This window comes from Gadus morhua, chromosome 8 (genome assembly GCF_902167405.1).
Source record: "Gadus morhua chromosome 8, gadMor3.0, whole genome shotgun sequence".
NCBI lineage: Eukaryota > Metazoa > Chordata > Actinopteri > Gadiformes > Gadidae > Gadus > Gadus morhua.
Window position 1 is genome coordinate 25,741,754 of NC_044055.1, and position 22,248 is coordinate 25,764,001.

The 22,248-nt window shown below is 42.7% G+C and overlaps 2 protein-coding genes across 4 annotated transcripts in view; one reads left to right on the top strand and one right to left on the bottom strand.

The window, feature by feature from the left end:
* The window catches only part of cfap251 (cilia and flagella associated protein 251), a 106,942-nt gene extending 86,449 nt beyond the window's left edge, over positions 1-20,493 (bottom strand). Inside the window, exons 1-2 of the mRNA XM_030363123.1 lie at positions 20,081-20,493; positions 19,761-19,901 (exon numbers count right to left, since the gene is read on the bottom strand). Coding sequence (XP_030218983.1) covers positions 19,761-19,901; positions 20,081-20,296 — 357 coding nt within the window. The 5' untranslated portion in view covers positions 20,297-20,493. The remainder of the gene's footprint in view (positions 1-19,760; positions 19,902-20,080) is intronic.
* A 60-nt stretch (positions 20,494-20,553) lies between these two features.
* LOC115548471 (rab5 GDP/GTP exchange factor) overlaps positions 20,554-22,248 on the top strand; it is a 29,231-nt gene continuing 27,536 nt past the window's right edge. For 2 of the 3 annotated variants that reach the window (XM_030363124.1, XM_030363126.1), the window contains exons 1-2: positions 20,554-20,804; positions 21,246-21,439. In XM_030363124.1, the coding sequence (XP_030218984.1) occupies positions 21,282-21,439 (158 nt within the window). In that variant the 5' untranslated portion in view covers positions 20,554-20,804; positions 21,246-21,281. The remainder of the gene's footprint in view (positions 20,805-21,245; positions 21,440-22,248) is intronic. The other variant, XM_030363125.1, reaches the window with a different exon arrangement.

Consider the following 22,248-nt stretch of genomic DNA (forward strand, 5'->3'; position numbering starts at 1 on the left):
ACTACAGCCGGCAGGATCTCCTGAAGCTTGGAGTTTGCAGCGAGAAGAGTGTCTCATCAGACTTTCCCCACTCACACAACATTTCTCCGGACATCGCGAGGTGCCCCGGCTCTTCATGGATTACCATCCCAGCGGGCAGGCGAAGAAGGCGCAGGGAGAGGAAACAGAAGCGAGGCTGCAGGGCCAGCGCGCTAGCAAGGCTACGGAGGCAACCCCACAAACCACCGCTTCCCAGCATCGTCCTTACCAACGCCAGATCCCTCGCTAACAAAATGGACGAACTGAGGCTACAGGTTGCAACCAACACCACCATCAGGGAGAGTTGCATCCTGTTGATCACAGAAACTTGGCTTCATTCACTAATCGCGGACTCAGCTATACAGCTAGCAGGCTACACAGCACAACGCCAGGACAGGACGAGTAACTCCGGTAAAAGCAGAGGAGGGGGACTGTGTGTTTATGTCAACAACATCTGGTGCACTCACACAGTGGCTATAGAACGTCACTGCTCCCAAGACTTAGAGTATGTGACTATCAAATGTGGCCCATTTATCTCCCTAGAGAGTTAACTGTCGTCTTGATCACTGCTGTTTACATCCCACCGGATGCTAACGCTAACATAGCTCTCAGACTTTTACATAGCAGCATTTGCAGTCAGCAGAGCAAGTATCCTGATGCAGTGTTTATCATTGCGGGGGACTTCAATCACGCTGACCTAAAAGCAGTGCTCCCAAAATTCCACCAACACGTTAAAGGACAATTCCGGTATTTTGAACATTGAGCCCCCTTTCTGGTTTGTTTAGGATGAAATAGAGTGGGTGACACCGAAATTTGAACTATTAGTCCTTTCTCGGGTATTTGGCTCATTTTGAATCGCTCCTGCCTGCTTCACAATGGTTGTCTGTGTGCATACACAAACCTGTCAATCCAGCAACCCTAAACGTCGTTTTCAAAAATGTGCAAGTAACCGAGTGGCTACTGGCATTCGTGAAGTTTTTAAAAAAATTATCGGCGCAATATATGGTTTCCATCCGTGTTAGTTGCTAATTGGAACTATTTTTTCAGATACCTCACAACCGCATATAAACTTCCGCTCGCTGCGTTACGATGGTTACACAGCTGTTTACACAAATCGACCACCTGAAGAAGCATTATAATAATTATATATATAGGCCTATATGTATATATATATATATAAATAATATAATATATAATAATATATAATAATAAGAAGAAGAAGACGTTCAACTTCATTTTCTGTCGAGTTCAAAACCAAGGCATCAGCTGTGGTTACCGTGCAGTCGATTATGGGAAGAATTTGTGCGGTCAGAAACTGCGGGAATATCTCTAGAAAAAGGAGTTGTCATCGGCTTCCTCTCAACACCCCTAACAGTCATAGAGTCAGAAAGTTGTGGCTTTCATTCCTCGGGTTCGACATAAACACCCCTGTAAATGTACTTCGGGAAGCCGACCATCGCGTTTGCGCCTTTCACTTTCGGCCTGAGGAATACCTTCAATCGACAAGTCATCGAAAGAAGTGTCCGAAGAGACTGCATCTGAAAAGGGCAGCTGTACCGACGCTTTGTGGACCAACGCTAGACGAAGAAGACCTTGGGGTAAGCTAGACATCATGTACAACGTTATGTTTATGATTAGTTTAGGTTGAACATCTGACTCGAACTGAAGGTTACACGGACCAAAACAGCGAGTTCGTTGTTGCTCCTTGATGTTTTTGACGATGATTCTGAAGTTAGTCTATAGGCCTACTAGTATTTTGACCGAGAATAGCATTTTTAAAATGTTTTTTTGATAGTAACGTCTCCTAAAGAGAGCTGATAGGGTATCCACAGAGGTTAGATCAGACATGGGCATCATACGGCCGTGATTTTGGCCGTGATATTATATATTATAATATATAGATATCTATAGCCTATATTATATATCTTATATTATTATATACTCAGGCGACCATGAATAACATAATCGCTTGAACCACTGTTCAAATGGCAGTCTGAGCCATCATAACAACAATATTTGTGTCAGTAATGTTGATGAGATGTTGTATTTTGCAACTTGTTACAGGCTGTTGGCGGTGTGGTGGACCAGCCTTCTACCTCCAGCATATCCTTGGTCCTCACCAGTCCACAGCCACGGCCTCACCAATCCAATAAATCCCCAAGGAAGTCCTTATCTGGCAGTTACCTTGCTTTCCCTGTGATCAGGGAGAGGCTCTCACTATCTGTAAGTTATATTGTTACTATATTGTTACAATGTTTATTAGGTGAGTGCTGCATGCAGCGCTCAACTATTGTATCTTTTTTCTTTCTTTCTTTCTTTCTTTCTTTCTTTCTTTCTTTCTTTCTTTCTTTCTTTCTTTCTTTCTTCTCTACAAACTGGGACCTATCTCCTTCCTCAATCTTTCACCTAGAGACTCCATTCAAATTTTAAAATATTCAGAATAGCTTGGAATCGCATGCTTCTTTTTCAGATTTTTTTTAGATTTTCGGACGTTCAGCAGTGTTGCCAGATTGGGCAGTTTTTCCTGACAGATTGGGGGACGGACACACACACACACACACACACACACACACACACACACACACACACACACACACACACACACACACACACACACACACACACACACACACACACACACACACACTTATTTTACATTTCTGCATTTTTAGCAATGCTTTGCGCTTTTCATTCAGCTGTCACTCTATTTGTTTTCAACCATTTTCATTTTCTTAAATGGTGTGCATGTTTACATTGTTTACTCCATTTAGACTTTTGAACTTTTGTTCAAATCCCTTCACTTGATTTAAGACATTTAACGTTTCTTTATGTCTTAATCTATGTGGCTTTATTAAAACATATTTTCAACCTCACTTTGCACTACAGCACATTTTCTGCAGGAAATGCATTTTCTAGTTATCACTATAATTGTAAGTATTCCCTTGTTTCACTTTTCAACAGCCAGATGATTGTGAAACTGAGATGCTTCAAATGGACACCAGCATGTCCCGGTCATTGAGGATGACCCAAAAGACATGAGCTTCAGCCTCAGTCAACAGTCAAGTTCAAGTGAAACCTCCAGTTCAAGTGCCTCAGAAGAGCAAGGGGAGTGGGATGAAAGAAAATGGATTGTGAACGTCATCATCATGCAACTGTTTAGAACATGCCAAGAGTTTAGTTTTCCAGATATTATTTAATATGTTGAATGTTGTTCTTGCTTTCCCTATTCTTGACTTCACATCTTCCTCTGTCCCACCGTTCACAGCTATCACACTTCCCAGATATGTGAATTTGATGACCTCTTCCAGTGTTTGGTCCCCGATGTTTATAGGACTCGTGCTTTTGTTGTTTATCTGAATTATTTTGGTTTTTGCTCCGTTTATTTTAAGCCCCAGTCCTGCTGCTGTTGTTTCTAGCAGTTGGGATTTCTCTCGCATCTGCTGGTGGCTATGTGAGAGTAGTGCAATGTCATCTGCAAAGTCGAGGTCCTCTAGCTGTTCTGACAGACTCCATTGGATGCCAGTATTTTTATTGTGGGTAGTTTGCTTCATGGTCCAGTCAATGCACAAGAGGAAAAGGAAAGGGGAAGCAGGCAGCCCTGTTTCACCCCGGTGAGCACTGTGAATGTTTCTTGTGCCTGTCCCTGGTGGAGCACTTGGCATTGCATGTCCTGGTATGTGTTCTTGATGATGTTTATGTATTTGGGAGGGATTCCGTAGTGTGCCATTAAATTCCATAGCCGCTTTCGGTCTACACTGTCAAATGCTTTTTCAAAGTCAATGAAATTGACGTAAACAGGAGTGTTCCATTCTATGGATTGTTCAATGATGATCCTGAGGGTAGCAATTTGGTCACTGCATGATCTTCCATTTCTGGAACCAGCTTGGTTCTCTCTCAGCTCATCGTCAACCCCCTTTCGCAGTCTCTCTAAAATGATGCGGTTGAGCACTTTGCCTGGTGTTGATAGCAACATGATTCCTCGGTAATTATTGCAATCCCTGAGGTCTCCTTTCTTAGGAATGATTGCAATAAGCCCACCCTTCCAGTCTGCTGGTATATTGGATGGGAAGCCAGCGGGCATAGTTGGTGTTGTTGTTGGCAAAGAAGTATGGAATCAGCTCACTCAGTACCTCACAGTGAAGACTAAAATTAGCCTCACGGAATGACCTAATGAGCAAGAAGATCACCAGTTCCATGGAAAGAATCAAGTGCCAGCATTGAAACTGTGGACTTTCTTCTTTGCGTCTTTCACACCACTGTTCATAGCCTAACCTTCTTCACTGTTATCTGCCCTGTCTTGGCAGTGATCAGTGTATGCTGCTTTCAAGAGCTTGTAGAGACTACATGCTACATGTTACCTGATGCATTTGACGTGTTCTGGTAACACTGGCAACTGACAGAATTGACTCTGCAGTGCCAGACGAAACCACTCCAGCTTCAACTAAGGCACCTGTCCATCCACTACCCTGAAGAAGAGTGCCAATGGACTTGAGTGCTGCCATTTCAATATGGAGACCCCCAAACATGACCAGATACTTGTCTTCTCCATATTGCTCTGGCCAGTGCCACTGCACTTGCTTTGCAAGAGCATATATTGGCTGGTCAGCTGTGATGACGGGTACTTGACCTGGGTTAAGGTATGCCACTATATCCTGCATTTTCTCCATCACGTGCTTGACGGAGCAACAGAGTGGGCTTGGTCTCTGAGGAGTGGCAACAGTGATGTGATGCTTACATTAAATTCTGGGCTCCTCTTTAATGAAGCATGATTTGCTGACCATGTAAGGTTCACTGCATTATCGATTTCTTCCACCACTGTTACTTTCTCTAGCCACTCATACTCAAGGGCGAGTTGTGGCCTGAAAACATTGGTGTCAGGGTTTGGCATTAGGGTATTTGGTGGGAAAGGATTCTTTCTCTTGAAGAAAGCAGGGTGGATGTTGGTGAAAGAGTCAGGAAGTTCTGGAACACACTTGACTCTTTCTGGACCAAACCTAAGCTGCCGACGCTCCTCATCACTACTTTCCTTTGTCGGATGCTGAAATACAGAGACACTGGTGCCAAGGAATGATGTTGTAGCGGTTGTTGCAGAAGGATTGTGGTCAATGTTGTCCATGACAGAAGTGGTGAACAGCCCTTTCCGTAGCACCGGTGGACAGACCACACCCTCCTCAACAAACTTGCTTACTGTGGCATCTCCCAGTTGAGCTGATATCTCCAGCACCCGGTCATATGAGATACTCATACCATGTTCATGCAGCATTTCCACCAGGCTTCTCTTCCTGGTTTTGGCGAACACAGACACACCAATATAAACTGGGAATGGAGTTTCTCTATCTTTGGAATGTCTGTGGACAGCTGCTCCCTCTTTGTACCAGGAGAAGCAGTTGTACTGCAACAGTTGCACAATAGCCTCTGCAGTCTGTGAAGTGCCAAATCTCAGATGCGAATTTATGTCGGCTCCATGTTCTACCATACCAACAGATTGCAGGAGAGATGGGGGATGGCCTCTTTGATACATCCCTCATGGAATGTTTCATCAAATCTGGACTGATGATCCAGAATATGCCTTCTCAGGATTTTTGCAGCCTTGGCCATGATAAGTGCCTCTGAGTCTTCAGATGCTTGAGAGAGAGCCAAGCCAACATCTTTCTGGAAAGCCAGGAGCACATCTCTGCCCTGTTTGTGAGCCGTGAGTTCAGGGATCTCAGCCAACAGCTTTTCCTTTAGTCTAGTAGAGTTAACTGTAGGGGAATGTACACCCAGTTGATCTAGACGCTGCTGGTACAAGTTGCCCATATCTGCGAGACGGAAGGCGGAAGGACCAACAGAATTGAGACTGGTTTCAACAATATAGGTGACCAGTTCAGAAAGAGCCATAGGAAAAATGGCTGGTTGAACCGTTTCAGTCTGTGACTCTTTCTCAATCCTTCTGAGGTGGAGTTTCTCTCAGTTGTAAAGATGAATGAGACACAAATGATGGTATTTCAACTCCTGTGCAATGGCAATAGCACCACTTAGTTGAGCCAATAATTTACCATCATTCAGTGTTTGGGCACAATCATGTAGACTGTCATTCAGGTCAGACGTAGGTCAGATTCAGGAGATATGTTTTCACAAAGGAAGCAAACCTGATCATCTAAACTTTTCTGCATCATTGTTCTTCCACACTTTGTTTGGCCTTCATCTGTCTCACTACATTGAGCATCGGATTGTTGCTTCTGGGCGCGAAGTAACTTTGTGTTGTTGCTCCCATGCTCCCCTATTCATCAGGCAGTAGTGCAAAACATTCTAAAACTGGTTTAAAATGTTGCTGGCCATATTAATGGACACGTTGAATGTTATGTTGTGTTGATTCTGGAATCCCGCACGTAAACCGGTTGGCAAAATAAGGAGCAAAGACGGACGGTTCACTTGACGGAGAAATCGTCACTTTCCTCATATCAGACAACTCGTAACTCTGGATGAAAATGAAGGCTTTCATTTAATGTCACTTTCCTTTGTAAACCTTTAGAAATAACCTCCTGAATCCTTGTTATAACGCTGTGTATGATCCCGGACCGCAACAGCTTGTCGGCATGTTGTTAGTGTGTGAAATTCAGCACGGTATCAGCCGAGTTGACTCTAATTTCCACATTGTTTACTTGCTAACGTTTGTGAATAACAGTGGCTAGTTGGCAGAGTTAGTATTTTTACACACCAGAAGAGTGTTTATCAGAGCGGAGCCCTGAATGTGACGTCATCCGTCATCTTGTCTCTGTAAACATTGGATGTTGCGCAGCATTTTTTACGACGTCATTATATAGACTCTCTCTCAGCACCCCCCACTCGGACTGACTTCCTCGTCCCTGTGTATAGAGGTACAAGAATCAGTTGGAACATTCTTTTGTAACATTTTCCATTTGAGATATAGCCATTCTAAGCTCCCGGCCGCCATTTTGGACGCCATTATGAAAATTAAGCCTTTCTGGGAGGTATATTTTCCTAGATTGTTAGTATGTTCATAAGCATATTTGCAGGTACCAGAATCAAGTTAAAAATCATACAAATAATCTTTTTAATTTGAGATACATAGCCATTTCAAGCTCCCCGCCGCCATTTCGGCCGCCATCACATCAAATGAGGGCTTTCTGGGAGGTATATTTTGGTATACTTTTAGTATATTATTCAGCACACCAAATACTACTAGAATCCATTGAAAAACCTTTTGTATACATTTTGTGGGGGTTAAGCCCTTTTTTTTCATAGATTGACTCACCTATTCCTTAACACTTTACATTGACCTCTGACAGAAATGGTGGCCATCTTGAAAATGGTCGCCATGTTGATTTCTTTGGTGGCCAATGCCTTTTTCCCAAAAGTTAAGCCGTTTCTCAATTTGCGTTCTTTTCTGTACTTGTGTGCTTGCGTCCTTGTGACGCGTCATCAGTCGTAGCCCAATGTGTGTGCGTGTGTGTGTGTCGTTCGTAATTCTTATATCAATAGCCTACTCTCTAATAATATAATAATAGGCTATATATGAAAATTGAGAAACGGCAATCTCATACAATCTTTTTCAAGCCACTGATTGTTTATATGTAGGGTACAGCTGGCTTTCCGTGTGAATACGCATAACTTTTCATTTATATTCATTCAAAATATTAACATACTATTTTAAAACTAAAGAAGCTGGTGTTTTGTTTTACATAATTTGTTTATATTGTTCAGTAGTTATATGCCTACATGAGGCCGTAGCACAGTTAACAGACGAGCTGAGCTGGTGAAGTCATCGAGTCCGCTGCTGTTCCAATTGCAGGTGCGTACTCCCGTCCTCGGAAGTGTTTACTTGAAGTCCGGACTTGCCAAGTACGAACTTCCAAGTCCGCGAGTACGTAGTACACGTACTAGGAATTGAGAAACTGCCTTAGTATCTGTGCCAAAGAGAGTATCTGTGCCAAATTTCATGCTTGTATACCAATTTGAACGATTCTCTTGAAATATGCCATTAATCTGCTCCACTAATAAACAAAACACAAATAATGTCATACAATTATACACCCACAGCTCAATTACTTAACCCGTCTATCTTTAATTTGGACAATGATGTTATAACATATCTTGGGATCAACGTCCCAAAAGATTTATCCAAAATATACGCTATAAACTATTTACCACTTAACAAAGAAATAAAGGCAGATTTGAATAGATGGACTTTATTACCACTGGACTTGCATAATCGAATAGACATAATCAAAATGAACATCTTACCACGATTACTGTTTTTCTTTCAATCAATACCTGTAGAAGTACCTTCAAAAGAATTTATAGCGTGGAGAAGAATGTTTTTTTGCATTTATTTGGAAAGGCCTAAAACCTAGAGTTAGATATAATACTTTGCAATTAACCGAAGGAAAGGGGGAACTATCTCTGCCGAACATGGAGCACTATTACGAGTCAGCTCGATTGAGATATTAAATTTATTGGTGCAACCCATGTTACAGCGCTAAATGGAAAAATTTAGATCTGAGTCAATTGGATATTCCCCTCCAGACATTACTTGGAGACAGAAACTTATACTCATCTGTTAAAGAAAATCTAAATTGCTGGACCAAAACACCCTTAAACATCTAGTTTGGTGAGTGTCGTAAATTAAAATTGGAAAATCATATCAAAATTCTAAGATGGGTTGCACACGATAAAGATTTTAAACCTGCCCACATGGATGGGAGACATAAAAACGGGTCATTTTAAAGGCATTACAACATACTGTCTCATTTCGGGTTGGTGGTGTACTGGTTGACTTTCAAAAACTTAGTGATCGTAACAGTCTAGAAAAGCGAGACTTCTTCAGATATCTTCAAGTTAGATCTCACTTTAACAGCAATATAAAAACAACAGAAGATTGCAACACAGACCTAATTACCATCTTGATTGATGCATATAAATCTAAACTCAACAGAAAACTTATCGCTAGAATTTATCCATGTTTACAGTCAAATAACGGAACTTCCACACTTTATATTAAATCAAAATGGGAGAAAGAATCTCAAATAACTATTTCAGAAGTGGATTGGCTGAACATTTGTGAAACCCATCGGAGCACTTCGAGCTCAGGCCAGTGGAGGGAATTTGTGTGGAAAAATATGATTCGATTTTCATCACTCCAAGAATAAAGCAACTAAAGAGGGGTTTGCCAGAGTGTGGGCACTGCTGGAGGGAGTGTGGAAACATCCAGGGGAACCATTTCCTAGGATGGGTAAAATATCGATTCATCAATCCACTGCAATTTATTTGTTCTCGATTCAATTTCGATTCAGAACTTTTTTGAAATCGATTATTTCCATAAAAAAAAAAGAAGCATACTCAGTCATTGTAATCTAGAAGCGAGTATGCCTAGATGTACATGCCCTTTTACATTTGTCCATGTTATGATTATTACTTTTATGCTGCAAGTTTAGCTCAGGAACAATAATATACAATGTTGTATTCCCTTTTTGCTAGTTAAAGTACAATGAAATGGTTAATTCATTTTGTAATGGTTAATTCTAAATAATATTTAAGATTTTTTGTCATCTGCACGTATTATTGATTCGATATCGAATCGAATGAAGACCTAAAGAATCTAATTGAATTGAATTGTGAGGTACCGGGCAATACCCAGCCCTACCATTTCCACATATTCTGGGACTGCCCAACTATCCAACCCTACTGGTTGGAAATAGTACGAAAATTAACGTTATAATGGGCTTCGAGACCGAGCATGACTTTCGCATAATATTTTGGGAATATCTCGTCCACAATTAATTCTAGCGATAAGTATTTGAATAAAATAATGTTGGCAGCTAGTAAAAAAGCCATTACGAGAAGGTGGCTAAACAAAGAACACCCCGACAAAAGGGGAATGGATTGGAATTGTAGAACAAATTTATCACATGGAAAGGCTGACTTTCTCCTTAAACCTATGCATGGACAAATTCACAAATTAATGGAGAAAATTGTCAACTCTTTTTGATACAATAGCTCCCAACCACAACAACAAAAAAAACTGGGTTAAATCATTGTAGGTTGGATAAGTTACAGGTTTGGTATAGGTAAAGTTGTACATGTAGGATGTGTGTGAATTCATGAGAATGTATATATATGCATGTAAGTATATTAATCTGTCTAATGCATATAAGAACAAAGGTCTGCTGCCCTTTTGTATGCCTGTGGAATATAGCGCCCCCTTCTGGTGGGCATCGAGAATTTATGTCTACAGCTGGACAATGGACTTTTACTTCAGACCTTTTTATTGAAATGTACCCGTGATACTCATTCAGATCAAACAAGAGGTCCTATTTTTTAACATGGACACAAGGAAAAATGGTAAAAAACTAAGGGCTGGATCGAAACACCTTCACTGGTTGGCAGCCCCCCGCCCCATTCGATAACAAAGTGACTATGACCTTTTCTTTTTTCTACCAATTTTATTTCCGTGCTTTTCGTTAGTTTTTCTGTTACATGTTTGTTCTCATTACTATGCAAAATAAATAAAAATAAAGTTTAAGACGGTTAACTTGTGGACAGACGACGCAATTGAGACATTAAAGGGTTGTTTCATGTGCACAGATTGGTCCCTGTTCATTTGTAACATTGTAGTCTGGCCCAATAACAAACCCTATGTAACAAAATAAATAAAATAATGTAAATAGGAAAAAGCAGTAAAGACAGAAGTAAAGACAGAGCAGGACTGTAGAACAACTTCTCACTAATGCAAGAGAACAACAGAGGCAAACAATGGAACATAACCTCAGAATGTCAAATACAAAATAACTTTGGGACACAAGGAAATCAGTCACTAATATGAACACTGCAAAGAAACAAATCATCACCCTGGATGAGCAACAAAAATCAAACAAGCTGAATGACTTTTACCTAAGATTCGACCATCAAAACTTCTCTCAGGAGTGTGACAGGGTTTTGCAGTGTCTGGCAGGTTTTCCTGCCAGATACTGATGACACCTGCTGCCTGGAAGTCGACCCGACCATCGTCCGCCGTCTCTTTAGCAGAGTACGTATGGGCAAGGCTGCCAGCCCTGATGGCCTGCCAGCTTTTTTGAACACATTGAACACGCACACAGCTCTGTGGAAGAAGTAAATTATAACTCCAGTGCCTAAAAAGCCCAGTGCCACAGTTAACAATTATTTTAGCTCTCACCTTGATTGTTATGAAATGTTTTGAAAAAGCTGTTCTGTCACTGCTCATGAAGGATGTCGAGCAAAAGTTAGATGTACCATTTTGCATATTAGCAGGAACACAGCACTAATGATGCAATCCTTTCCATCTTGCACTTTATTTCCAAGCACCTTGAGAACTCAAAGGCATATCTGTTGATTTTAGCTCAGCTTTTAATACAGCGCAAATTCACATACTTTTAGAGAAGCTTAAAGGCCTACGTGCAAGTTAACCCGAGGTTTTGATCAATGGGTACATAAAGCACTCAAAATATGTGCATAATTTATAAAATGTCTCCAAAATAGTGTTAAAGTCCATTTTTTGGGTTTTTTGGCAGTAACGGGTGTTTTCTAACGCCATTCGGCGATGACGCCACATTGGGGAGACGTGGTGGAAGGTAGCCTCAGCCTATACTAGAACTATGGGGTCTAAGAGGTGGCAAGAACCACAAATAACATGCATGATGGCCCACAGCAGTATAATTTCGAACCTGTCAGACGTGAGAGGGCGAATGAGGAATTGCCGAGAAGTGATGGCGGTCAAAGCCAATTAAATGCATGGTCAGAGGAGAACGAGTGGAGAGTTGCTATCATTTAGCAATGCAGCAACAAGCGCTGGAGCTAGTCAATGAACAGCAGTGCATACAATAGCAACACTTTTATTTATTTTTACTGTCAGTGAATAGCACCGAGTGAAAGTCAACGTTTTCTTTATGTCTAGTGACAGCGATTATGTCGTAAGTAACAGTAACCTAAGTCAGAGGATCTAGAAATAGAAGACATAATGCTAGCTTCACTAAGACCACAACTAACCACAAGGCCTTCATAACTATGCAGTATGCCGAAGCCGGAAAGGACACATGAACAGTCGCACACACTCATCTTATGCAAAACAATCCCTTTTATTATCAACATTCAGTCGATGCAAAGATTTAAAGACAAGCCTCTTACCATAAGTTAGAATGGACCCAAAGTATGTGATTGATACAGTCTGGTTTAGCTTTCGCTTGCTATCCATTTTTAGTATGACTTCTCAACATTACGTCTTTCTTGTGTTACTGTGCGTTCACACCAAACGCGAAATTTGTTGCCCGTTCGCGTTGTCACCGAAGTTTTGTCGCGACACTCATCATAATCTGTCGCTGTGCAAGTTTTGTCAAATTTGTCGCGCCACAACAAGATAACCACCATTGCATGTCTTTACCTTTTGTGGAAGAGGGAGAGACGTCGGAGGACCCGACGCAGTATATTCATAATATTGTAATGACCACGGAAGAGGCAGTGAATGAAGTATTGAATAGACAGAGATTTATTAGATTGGCCTACCTAATAAACCGTTGGAACACACAAGACCGGAAACATAGCAACGCCGGTAAACAAACCCTGAGAAGCCCAATCCCTATGAGAGCCCCCCGCGCTACGGCCATCCGGAGGCGCACAGAGCTGTTGGCCGTGATATTATATATACAAATATTATATTATATACTATTATATTATATATAGAGCTCCGGGAGTCGCAAACGGCAACATTCACTAACTTTCTCCTCCATGCTGCAGTTCACCCCGGACTGCACTGCTACTGAGTTTGACGGTTGAACGCTGATTGGCTGTTACGTTACAGTTGTGACTCAGTGGCCACGCTGTTGAACGCTGATTGGCTGTCATCATGCGAAATTCGCGTCAAAGTTGAAATATTTCAACTCGATCGAATTTGTCGCGCCACAAATCCTCGCAAACGCGCTTGCCTGTGGCGAAAGTGTGGCGCGACAAATCAAAACTTGTCGCCGGTTTGCTCTCGCGAAAAATTTGCCCAATACGCGTACGGTCACTTTGTATGGGATCGTGTCGCCCCGTCGCGTTTGGTGTGAACGCACAGTTAGGCAAATAATCGAACATATTTAATTATCTTTCTATCTATCTGTCTAGCTATCTATCTATCAATGGATGTGTCTAGTTTTAGTGGGATGTATTTTGTGTCTGTCCAGTCAGACTTGTTGTCTCCCTTGTTCTGTGTGGTCTTGTAGGCTATACTGTGCAAGCCGAATCACCTAAATGAATTCCCGACGATATGTGTAGTTTGGTATTAATAAAGACTTGACTAGGCTATCTATATATCTGTCTAGGCTATTAATCAACAATTATTCGCCGAAGGCGAAATGAATAGTGGAGAATAGCCCCCAAGACCGAAGGTTTATTTGTTGTTATTAGCGGATATTTTGCGATGAAACAATATCGAGTTTGAGATGTCAACCAAATTGCGCCATCTTAGGAGGTTCACGTGTAGCATATACTAACTATATAATATCTATGTATTTATCTATGTATCTGTAAAATCTGCTGAACACTCCCTTACTAGTCTCTACTCTCAAGGGTCTCAATGGGGCTTTGGTCCGTGTCTCCCCAACGTGACGTCATGCAATGCATTCTGGGGGAAATGAGAATCACTAGCAAACTGCTAAATGGTACCTTCTTTTTCTTTTTACATTCCGTTTTGTGATACCTAACAACATTAAATACAATAAATAACAGTTTAAATCTTTATTACCAACAAGCAAATTGCACTAATTCGTCTGAAATAAACCCTGCAAGAAGGCCTTTAAAGACGTGAGTGTAAACACCACCTTCATCAAATGGTTTTATTCTTTTTTAACTAATAGAGCACAGCAAGTTAAGGCCAACAGAACACTGTCAGACACCAAACACTGCAACACAGGAGTCCCACAGGGTTGCGTTGCATCACCAACACTGTTTACATTGTACACCAACGATTGTAGGACTGTCGACCCTAACAACTATATGGTGACATTTGTGGATGATACCGTGCTCCTGAGCCTTCTACACAAGGATATGGACCCCTCTGTGTACCAGGATGAGATAGACCTATTTATAAACTGGTTTGATACCAACCACCTTATTCTAAATGTGACCAAAACACAGGAGATGGTTGTAGACCCGAGGCCAGTGACTGACCATGAGCCAGTGGTCATCAAAAATCAGGAAATCACCCAGGTATCCTCATGTATTTAGGGGTTCATATTGGTAATCTTCTCTGCTGGAAGACACATATTGACAACCTGTGCAATAGACTGCAACAGAGGCTATATTTTTTACGAAGATTGTACGCCGTGAGCAGCCACATCATGATGATTTTCTACCGTACCATTGTAGAGAGCATCATAAGATATTGGATCACCTCATGGTTTAGCAACCTAACCATTAAGCTAAAAGGCAAACTGGCCAGCATGCACAAAAAAGCAATGAAAATCTAAGGGGGGAAAGAATACGAGCCTTATGAACAAGCAGTTAGGAAAAAAGCGAAGACAATAACTTCCGACTCGCAACACCCACTTTTCCCTGAATATGAAACCCTGCCATCAGGGAGAAGAATCTGCATGCCGTTATGCAAATCCAACCGCCCTTAAATTATCATTTGTCCCAGCCTCCATTAAGCTTATGAACAATGTGTAATAGAATAATGTACAATAAATAGGTTAGCACTTTAGCACTTTAGCCCTAAGCACTTTAGCAGATCTAGTTTTAGTTCAGTTTTAGTTATAGTGCAATAGGGCAATATGCAACACAATTAGGGCTGAACGATTAATCAAATTCAAATCGAAATCGCGATGTAGTAGAACGCGGTATGCAAATCGCAAAGGGCTGCGAAAAAAAAAGAAAAGTGATTTGTTACCATTACTGACTGGAAATCAGTACAATTATTTCATTAATTTATTTATTTTACAATTCGATAGTTAAATAAAGAAGTTTATAATATAAATGAATCTCAACACATTGGCCTGGCCTAAAGGAAAGAGCATATTTTATGTTGACTGCTTCCAATGTTGTGTTGGTCATACTAAAGAATGATTTTTTCTTTTTTTGGTGAATAAAACACAACATAAGGAACTTAATAAATAAATCACAATCGCAATATTGGTCAAATTAATCGCAATTCGATTATTTCTGAAAATCGTTCAGCCCTAAACAAAATATAATAACACTTGCCCTTTATCCCCATACTGTAGATGTATATGCAATGAAGCAAGGCGCAATTTAACCTACAGTCTACCAAACTCCATGTTGTTGATGTTAAGATGTTGGTTTGTCTGTCTTTATTTTTATTTTATTTTTTTATTGTACTCTCTGTGTATTTTATAAAAGCAACGATGCACTGTGCCCAAGACAAATTTCCCCATGGGGACAATTAAGTTGAACCTAACCTAACAACAATGTGTGAAAACTCATTTTCCACATTCAAAAGCGTCTTCTCAGAGCATCGGCGCAGTATGCTACACAGACGCAAGGCCCAGCTGATTCAGCTTGCTTTTGAAAAGGACCTCACGCACAACTTTAAGTCTGAGTGGGAGGATACCTTGATGAGGGAGTCAGCTCGGAGAAACGCCGCCTCCCGCTGTACTGACAGGAGGGACTTGAGAGAGTACATCGCTGCCTCCACTCCAAAGTAGGCTACAGTGTGTATGTGCGTGGATGCGTGTGTGTGTGTGTGTGTGTGTGTGTGTGTGTGTGTGTGTGTGTGTGTGTGTCTAATGGCAATCCATATCCCTCTTTTGACTGCTTTAAAATGCAATGTTTGAGAGATGCTTCTGGTGTTACATCTAATATGTTGTATAGTCAAGTGCTTTATGGATATTCATAACATTGCTTCTATGTAATGTATTGCTTTAAATTATGAGGACTGAAGTTGTAGGCTATAGGCTACCTGGTCATATTGCTGTTGGATATGTTTAACGTGATGATTACGTGCTGCACGAGTATAGGATTATTAAAAATATATGTACTAATGGCTAATAATAATTGTGCCCCCCTATGCAATTCATATGCCCCCTTAAGACTGATGTCTGTCGACAGGTCTGCACACACCGACACACAAACACAAACAAACACCACACACACACACATACACCTTTGCTCCCCCATGACCCTAGAGACACGAAACGACACACAAATACACACACACACACAGGAGATGGGACCTCCATGACCCTAGAGACATACACCGACACACAAATACTGTCACGCCGCGTCCTGCTACGCGGTCCACTACCTCTATCTAGTGGCTACTTGACGTCAGTGGTCCTTCTCCTGACACGAGAGTCTACAATCACCAATCACCATTCCCTACTTCAGCCGGGGATTTCCTACCAGCCGGCGCCAGTTCGTCGTTACGTCTACCTAGTTAGTATCGGTCCTACACGCATTCTTGAATATCTTTCTCTAGCCTGACCCCTTGGTAACAATCTCTCCTCCTCTCTAGTTCTCCCCATGCCACCGAACCCCTGCCTGCCTGAATACCCGCCTGGCGTCGAGCCCCTGACTGTCTGACTGCCTGCCCGTTACCGGACCCCTGCCTGTCTGACTACCCGCCTGCCTACCAATAAATCCCGTTCCCTTTACCCCGTCTCTGCCTTCCTGTGTCCAGCACTTGGGTCCCCACGTTCTGTTCCATAACAGTGCGAACTGGCCAACATGGACCCAGCGGACACAGAGGCATTCCGCCAGATGATCTCCCGTCAAGGGATTCTCCTGGGTCAGCATGACCAGATCCTGCAGGAGATCACTTCCAACCTCCGCGAGTTGAACACTCCCAGCGCCCCGTCTCTCCGGAACCATCATTCTCAGTTCCTGGTCCAGCGGCTTCTTCCCGGGAGCCGTTCATTCCAGCTCCAGAACGCTACGAAGGAGACCTGGGATCCTGTCTGTCCTTCCTCCTTCAGTGCTCCTTGGTTGTCGAACTACAGCCCCAGACCTACCCCACCGATAAGTCACGGATCGCCTACCTGATCGGCTCTTTGCGAGGTGAGGCGCTCGCCTGGGCGGCGGCCGTGTGGGAACGTAGTTCCGCCGTGAGTTTTGACTATTTCGCCTTCATCAAAGAAATGCGGAGGGTTTTCGATCACCCGGTCCGGGGAAAGGAGGCCTCTCAGTGTCTTCTGCGTCTTCGCCAGGGATCCCGCAGCGTTGCCTCCTTCGCGGTTGAGTTCTGCATCCTCGCGACTGAGCGGCTGGAACGAGGAAGCCCTGCAGGGGAGTTTTCTAAGTGCGCTCTCCGATGACATCAAGGACCAGCTGACTTCTCGGGAGGAATCCGCAGATCTGGAGGAGTTGATCGCTCTCTCCATTCGATTGGACAATCGTTTGCGCGAACGCCGCAGAGAGAGAGGTTTACGCTCATTCTCTCCTTCTCCCCGGTCGTTTTGGGTTACCCCTTGCTTAAGACACACAACCCCCAGATCGATTGGGGAACAGGTCGTGTAATGTCCTGGAGGAGTACATCGGGGAATCCCTCACCGCTGGGATCATCCGCCCATCCTCTTCACCGGTTGGAGCGGGGTTCTTCTTTGTGGGGAAGAACGATTGCTCGCTTCGTCCCTGCATCGACTACTGTGGATTGAACAATATCACTGTGAAGAACAATTATCCCTTGCCCCTTATTAGTTCCGCCTTCGTTCCCCTCCACGGAGCCGTGGTCTTCACCAAGCTTGATCGCTGTAACGCATACCACTTGGTCCGCATCCGGGAGGGAGACGAGTGGAAGACCGCGTTCAACACACCTTTGGGCCACTTTGAGTACCTGGTTATACCCTTCGGACTCATCGACGCCCCCGCTGTCTTCCAGTCCCTGGTCAACGATGTCCTCCGGGACATGTTGAACCGCTCCGTGTTTGTTTACATCGACGACATCCTTATCTTCTCGAGAACCGTGGAGGAGAACCGGGTTCACGTCCGGCAGGTTCTACAGTGATTGCTGGAGAATCGTCTTTATGTCAAGGCGGAGAATTGCGACTTCCACGTGCCATCCGTCTCCTTCCTGGGCTACATAATCGGTCAGGGCCAGATAAAGATGGATCCCTCCAAGGTCTCTGCGGTGGCCGAGTGGCCCTCTCCCTCAACCCGCAAGAGACTGCAGCAGTTCTTGGGATTCGCTTATTTTTATCGACGGTTCATACGAGGCTACAGTCAAGTCGCGGCACCTCTCATAGCCCTGACCTCTACCAAGAGCTCTATCTCTTAGACTCCGGAGGCTGAGACCTCATTTCGGGACCTCAAGAAGCGCTTTGTTTCTGCGCCCATTAGGGATGGGCATTTGAAGAAATTTCCTTGATCGAGCATCGCTAGAGTTATCGATCAATTATCGATTAATCATTAACTTTTTTCTAGGCTATATTGAAATTCCCGTTGGTAGAAAATGCAGCATGTTTTTATCAATGAAATCTTTATTCCAACAATAATGTATGGGCCAACATTAATACAATACAGTTAACTTGAAGACCTACAACTGTTTAACAGTTTTAAAATAATAAATACATGCATTATAGGTTATAGGCCTATGCGGTGCTCGTAAAGTCCGAACAATGCGCCTACAGGCGCTCTTAAAGGTTTGGAAACGATTCAACAAGACTAAATCTGTAGCCTATTCCAATTACAATAAGTAGCCAACTTATCGGACAACAATAATCAAACAAAGGCAGTAGGCTAAAAGTGGGCATTAAACGGTATAACTGTTTAAAACGGGGGAAAAAAGGCCGACATATAATGCCTATAGGCTGCAGCCGGCGTGCGGAAAAGGCTCGCAACAAAAAGATGAGCCACCCATTTACCAACAATTGCATGAACTAGTCTTATCTAAAAGCATTACCTTATTGAACATATATAAGGCTGAACTTGTTGCTAAAATATCACAGTTTTGGGAAAATGTAACGACTCCAGGAGGTACCAAGCCGAAAGAAAAGCGGAGCGAGAGACAACACATTAAGAAAAAAAAGAGCGACTCACATACGGTGGTGACTGTCCCTACTGTCCATAGCATAACTCCAGCCTACATATTTTTGTTTAGGAATATAAGCATGTTAACATGCTCGCGGGTCAGACGCAAACACAGCCTTGTAACTGTCAGTCCAGCAGCGGAAAACACCCGCTCTGACGGGACCGAAGTTGCGGGGATGCAGAGGTATTGTCGCGCTAACTTTGACAGGAACCTTCTTCCATTCACTTTCCACCAGTCGGCAGGGTGGTATTTCTCCCACATAGTGATATTCAATTAAATGCTTCAAGACTCACAGTATGCAACACAACGTCCTTTTGATCGATAACAATATAAATTGATCGACGTATTTCTTAACGATCGATTATCGAGCATCGATTAATTATGCCCATCCCTAGCGCCCATCCTCGTGTTGGGCGCAGTTACCTCCCTCCCCAGGGACAATTCCCTGGACATCACCGTGGCTCACGGAGTCACTTGCATGAATTTTGGTTTTCCCGCGTTGGGCACAGACCCCGCAGGTTTTTTCCGTTAATTAATGAATAAACTCCCTACCGGGCTTTGAACGGGTCTTGGCGTGTGGTGTTTTCTACGGGAGAGAGACATTCCTGGGGCCGGGTCGCCACAAGTTCACAACACACACACGCACACACACACACACACACACACACACACACACACACACACACACACACACACACACACACACACACACACACACACACACACACACACACAAACGGCCATTGAATGAATGTGATGTGTTTACCTGAAGGAGGTGCTGGGAGGTGGAGGTGTGGTTGTAAATGACGCCAACATGCGCACCAGCGTACAGAATCACGAGCTGATCTCGGTCTTGCAAATTGAAGACAGGAAGAGTATAATTGATCCCAAAGGACCAATCGGGGCTCTAAATCAGGACAAAGGTGATGCTGGTCATTAAAAAGCCAACCTCTCAATTTAAAGTTTGTTATTTTGGGTTAATTTTTATCTTGGACCAATTTATATATTATAAATATCTAACGTTTATAAATTATATGTAAGGCTTTATTTATTATCACGATAGAAAACAAATGTATAATCAATTACCAGGGCATGTGTTCCCATTGAAGATTCCTCCGTCGCTAAAAGAGTATCAGCTGCCGTGTAGACTTTGGAGGTCTTTGCTTTATCCTTCTCCGGTTCATCAACAGGCTCCTCTTCCTCCCTACTCCTCAGGCCCTCATCATAATCTCGCCCTCCATCGTTGTAGTCTCGCCCTTCAGACGCTAAGGGGCCGTGCTCTTTAGGTCCCCTGTAGGACATCGTCCTTAATACCTTCTCCAAGAATATCCAACTATAGACATTCAGAGTAGGCCTTCTAACGTTACCTTATTTTTGACTTATCAGCAATCCTGCTTTTCCATTACTTTCAATTCGTGGTTTCTTTTTATATCAAACGTATGCAATTCCCCGTACGTTGCGGACACGAATGAGGTTCTATAGCGACCCGTTGCCTAGCAACGAGACCCGATGAATGGGAGGAGCCTATTTTGTTCAGTTTTTCTTTTTAATTGAATGTCTCGTTGTCGTTGCGTACATGTTGTACTAGCAGTGTACCATAAGGCCAATGCTAAATTCACTTTAAATACGTCACATTTTAAAGAAAACGGGACAAACATCGATGTATTTGTTGCGTCTGTCATTGGCTCCTTAAGTGTTTCCGGGTTCACCGGCGACGTCACAACACCTGATATCAGTTGACGGTCCGCTGATGGTGGTAGGTTCTTGCGAAATTACAACTTTTTGGCGAAAACTTCACCCAAAACGAAAGGTCAGTTGTTGCTTTATATGTGCTCGATTAATATTTAGCACGAGTTAACTTATAGGTGGGAATGGGTTTTAATCGCCAACCGGTGCGATGTAGCCTAGCCTGCTCGGTGGATACAGAATTTCTCAATCGACTCTACAGCCAGTAGCTAGAAGTGGTGATTTCTCTAAAACTAGCATCATCCATATTAATACGTTTTGAAAGCAGTATAAACATCGTTTATTAATTTGAATACTGGACATGTCAGTACTGTGACTTTCAAGCCTTCAGTACCAACTAGCTAGGATACTCTTCAGCTGATCCTGTGACGCGCCAAGTCATTATCACATGATCTATTGTACTATAAACCGGTTTGTTGTCCAAACCCTTAAAATAATTTAATCTTTCATGACCTTTCTGTTTTGATAAACCTGATTTGGGTTATTCGGTCACATCTCATTACAGTTCAGTTTGTAACCGGTGGTGTTTGAACCTCTGACGATGTGGACCGACAAGCAGAGGGGGATCCGAGTGTCCCAAGCAGAGCTCTTATGTACGAACTCCTGCGGCTACTACGGAAACCCTGCGTGGCAAGGCTGTTGTTCCAAGTGCTGGAGAGAGAGAAACCGTCAAGAGGAAACGAAAAGACAAGAAACTAGGTGAGTTCCATGCAAGAATTGTTTTTGTAATAATTGTGTATAGGGGCCTTTTGATCTCGTCAACACGTTCTAGTTAGAGGCAGATTGGAGCTCAATTTGTATGAAACTGGTATCTTAAAGAGCCCATGCCATTAAAATCACATTTTTCCTATTGTTTGTTAAATAACATAGGTCTGAATAAGTTTGTGAGCTGTGGTAAGTTTGAAATCTATGCAGTTTGTCTGCTGAATGCAATAGGCAATGAAAGGGAAAAGGCAGAAGAAATGAGCCGATCTGGATAAGGTGACACTGTGACGTAGCGTTGTCAAATTATTATTCATGGCCCTGCCCACTTGGTTGGTTCGTAACCACTAGGGATGTTAAACGACTCGTTTTCTGTGAGTCGACGTGTAGGAGGCATAAATCGAAAAATCGATCGATTTCTTCTCTTTTTTTCGGCCCGCGGCTGCAGCAGTTGCAGAGCTCAAAGGATCTGCGCATTCCTTTAAGACAGCGGCCCAGTTGGCCCACCCGTCCTATTTCAAAGGTTGCTATCAGGAGCACACCAATAATGCATTTTTTTTATGAAGTTAAGTTGATATAAAAATGATGATAAACAAAATATCAAAGAGCAGGATTGTGAACCTGTAAATTCCCAATAGGCAAAATGTGTCGGCGTTGTTTTAATTAGGAACGGCAGTTGATGATGCGCGCCTCCTCTTTGCAACGAAATTGTTTAAGTCGGACATAAAACCATTTAATTTAACAGAGGCTACACCCACTAAAACAGATATTTTCGTTTTTAAATAAATATTTGTAAACGAAAATTC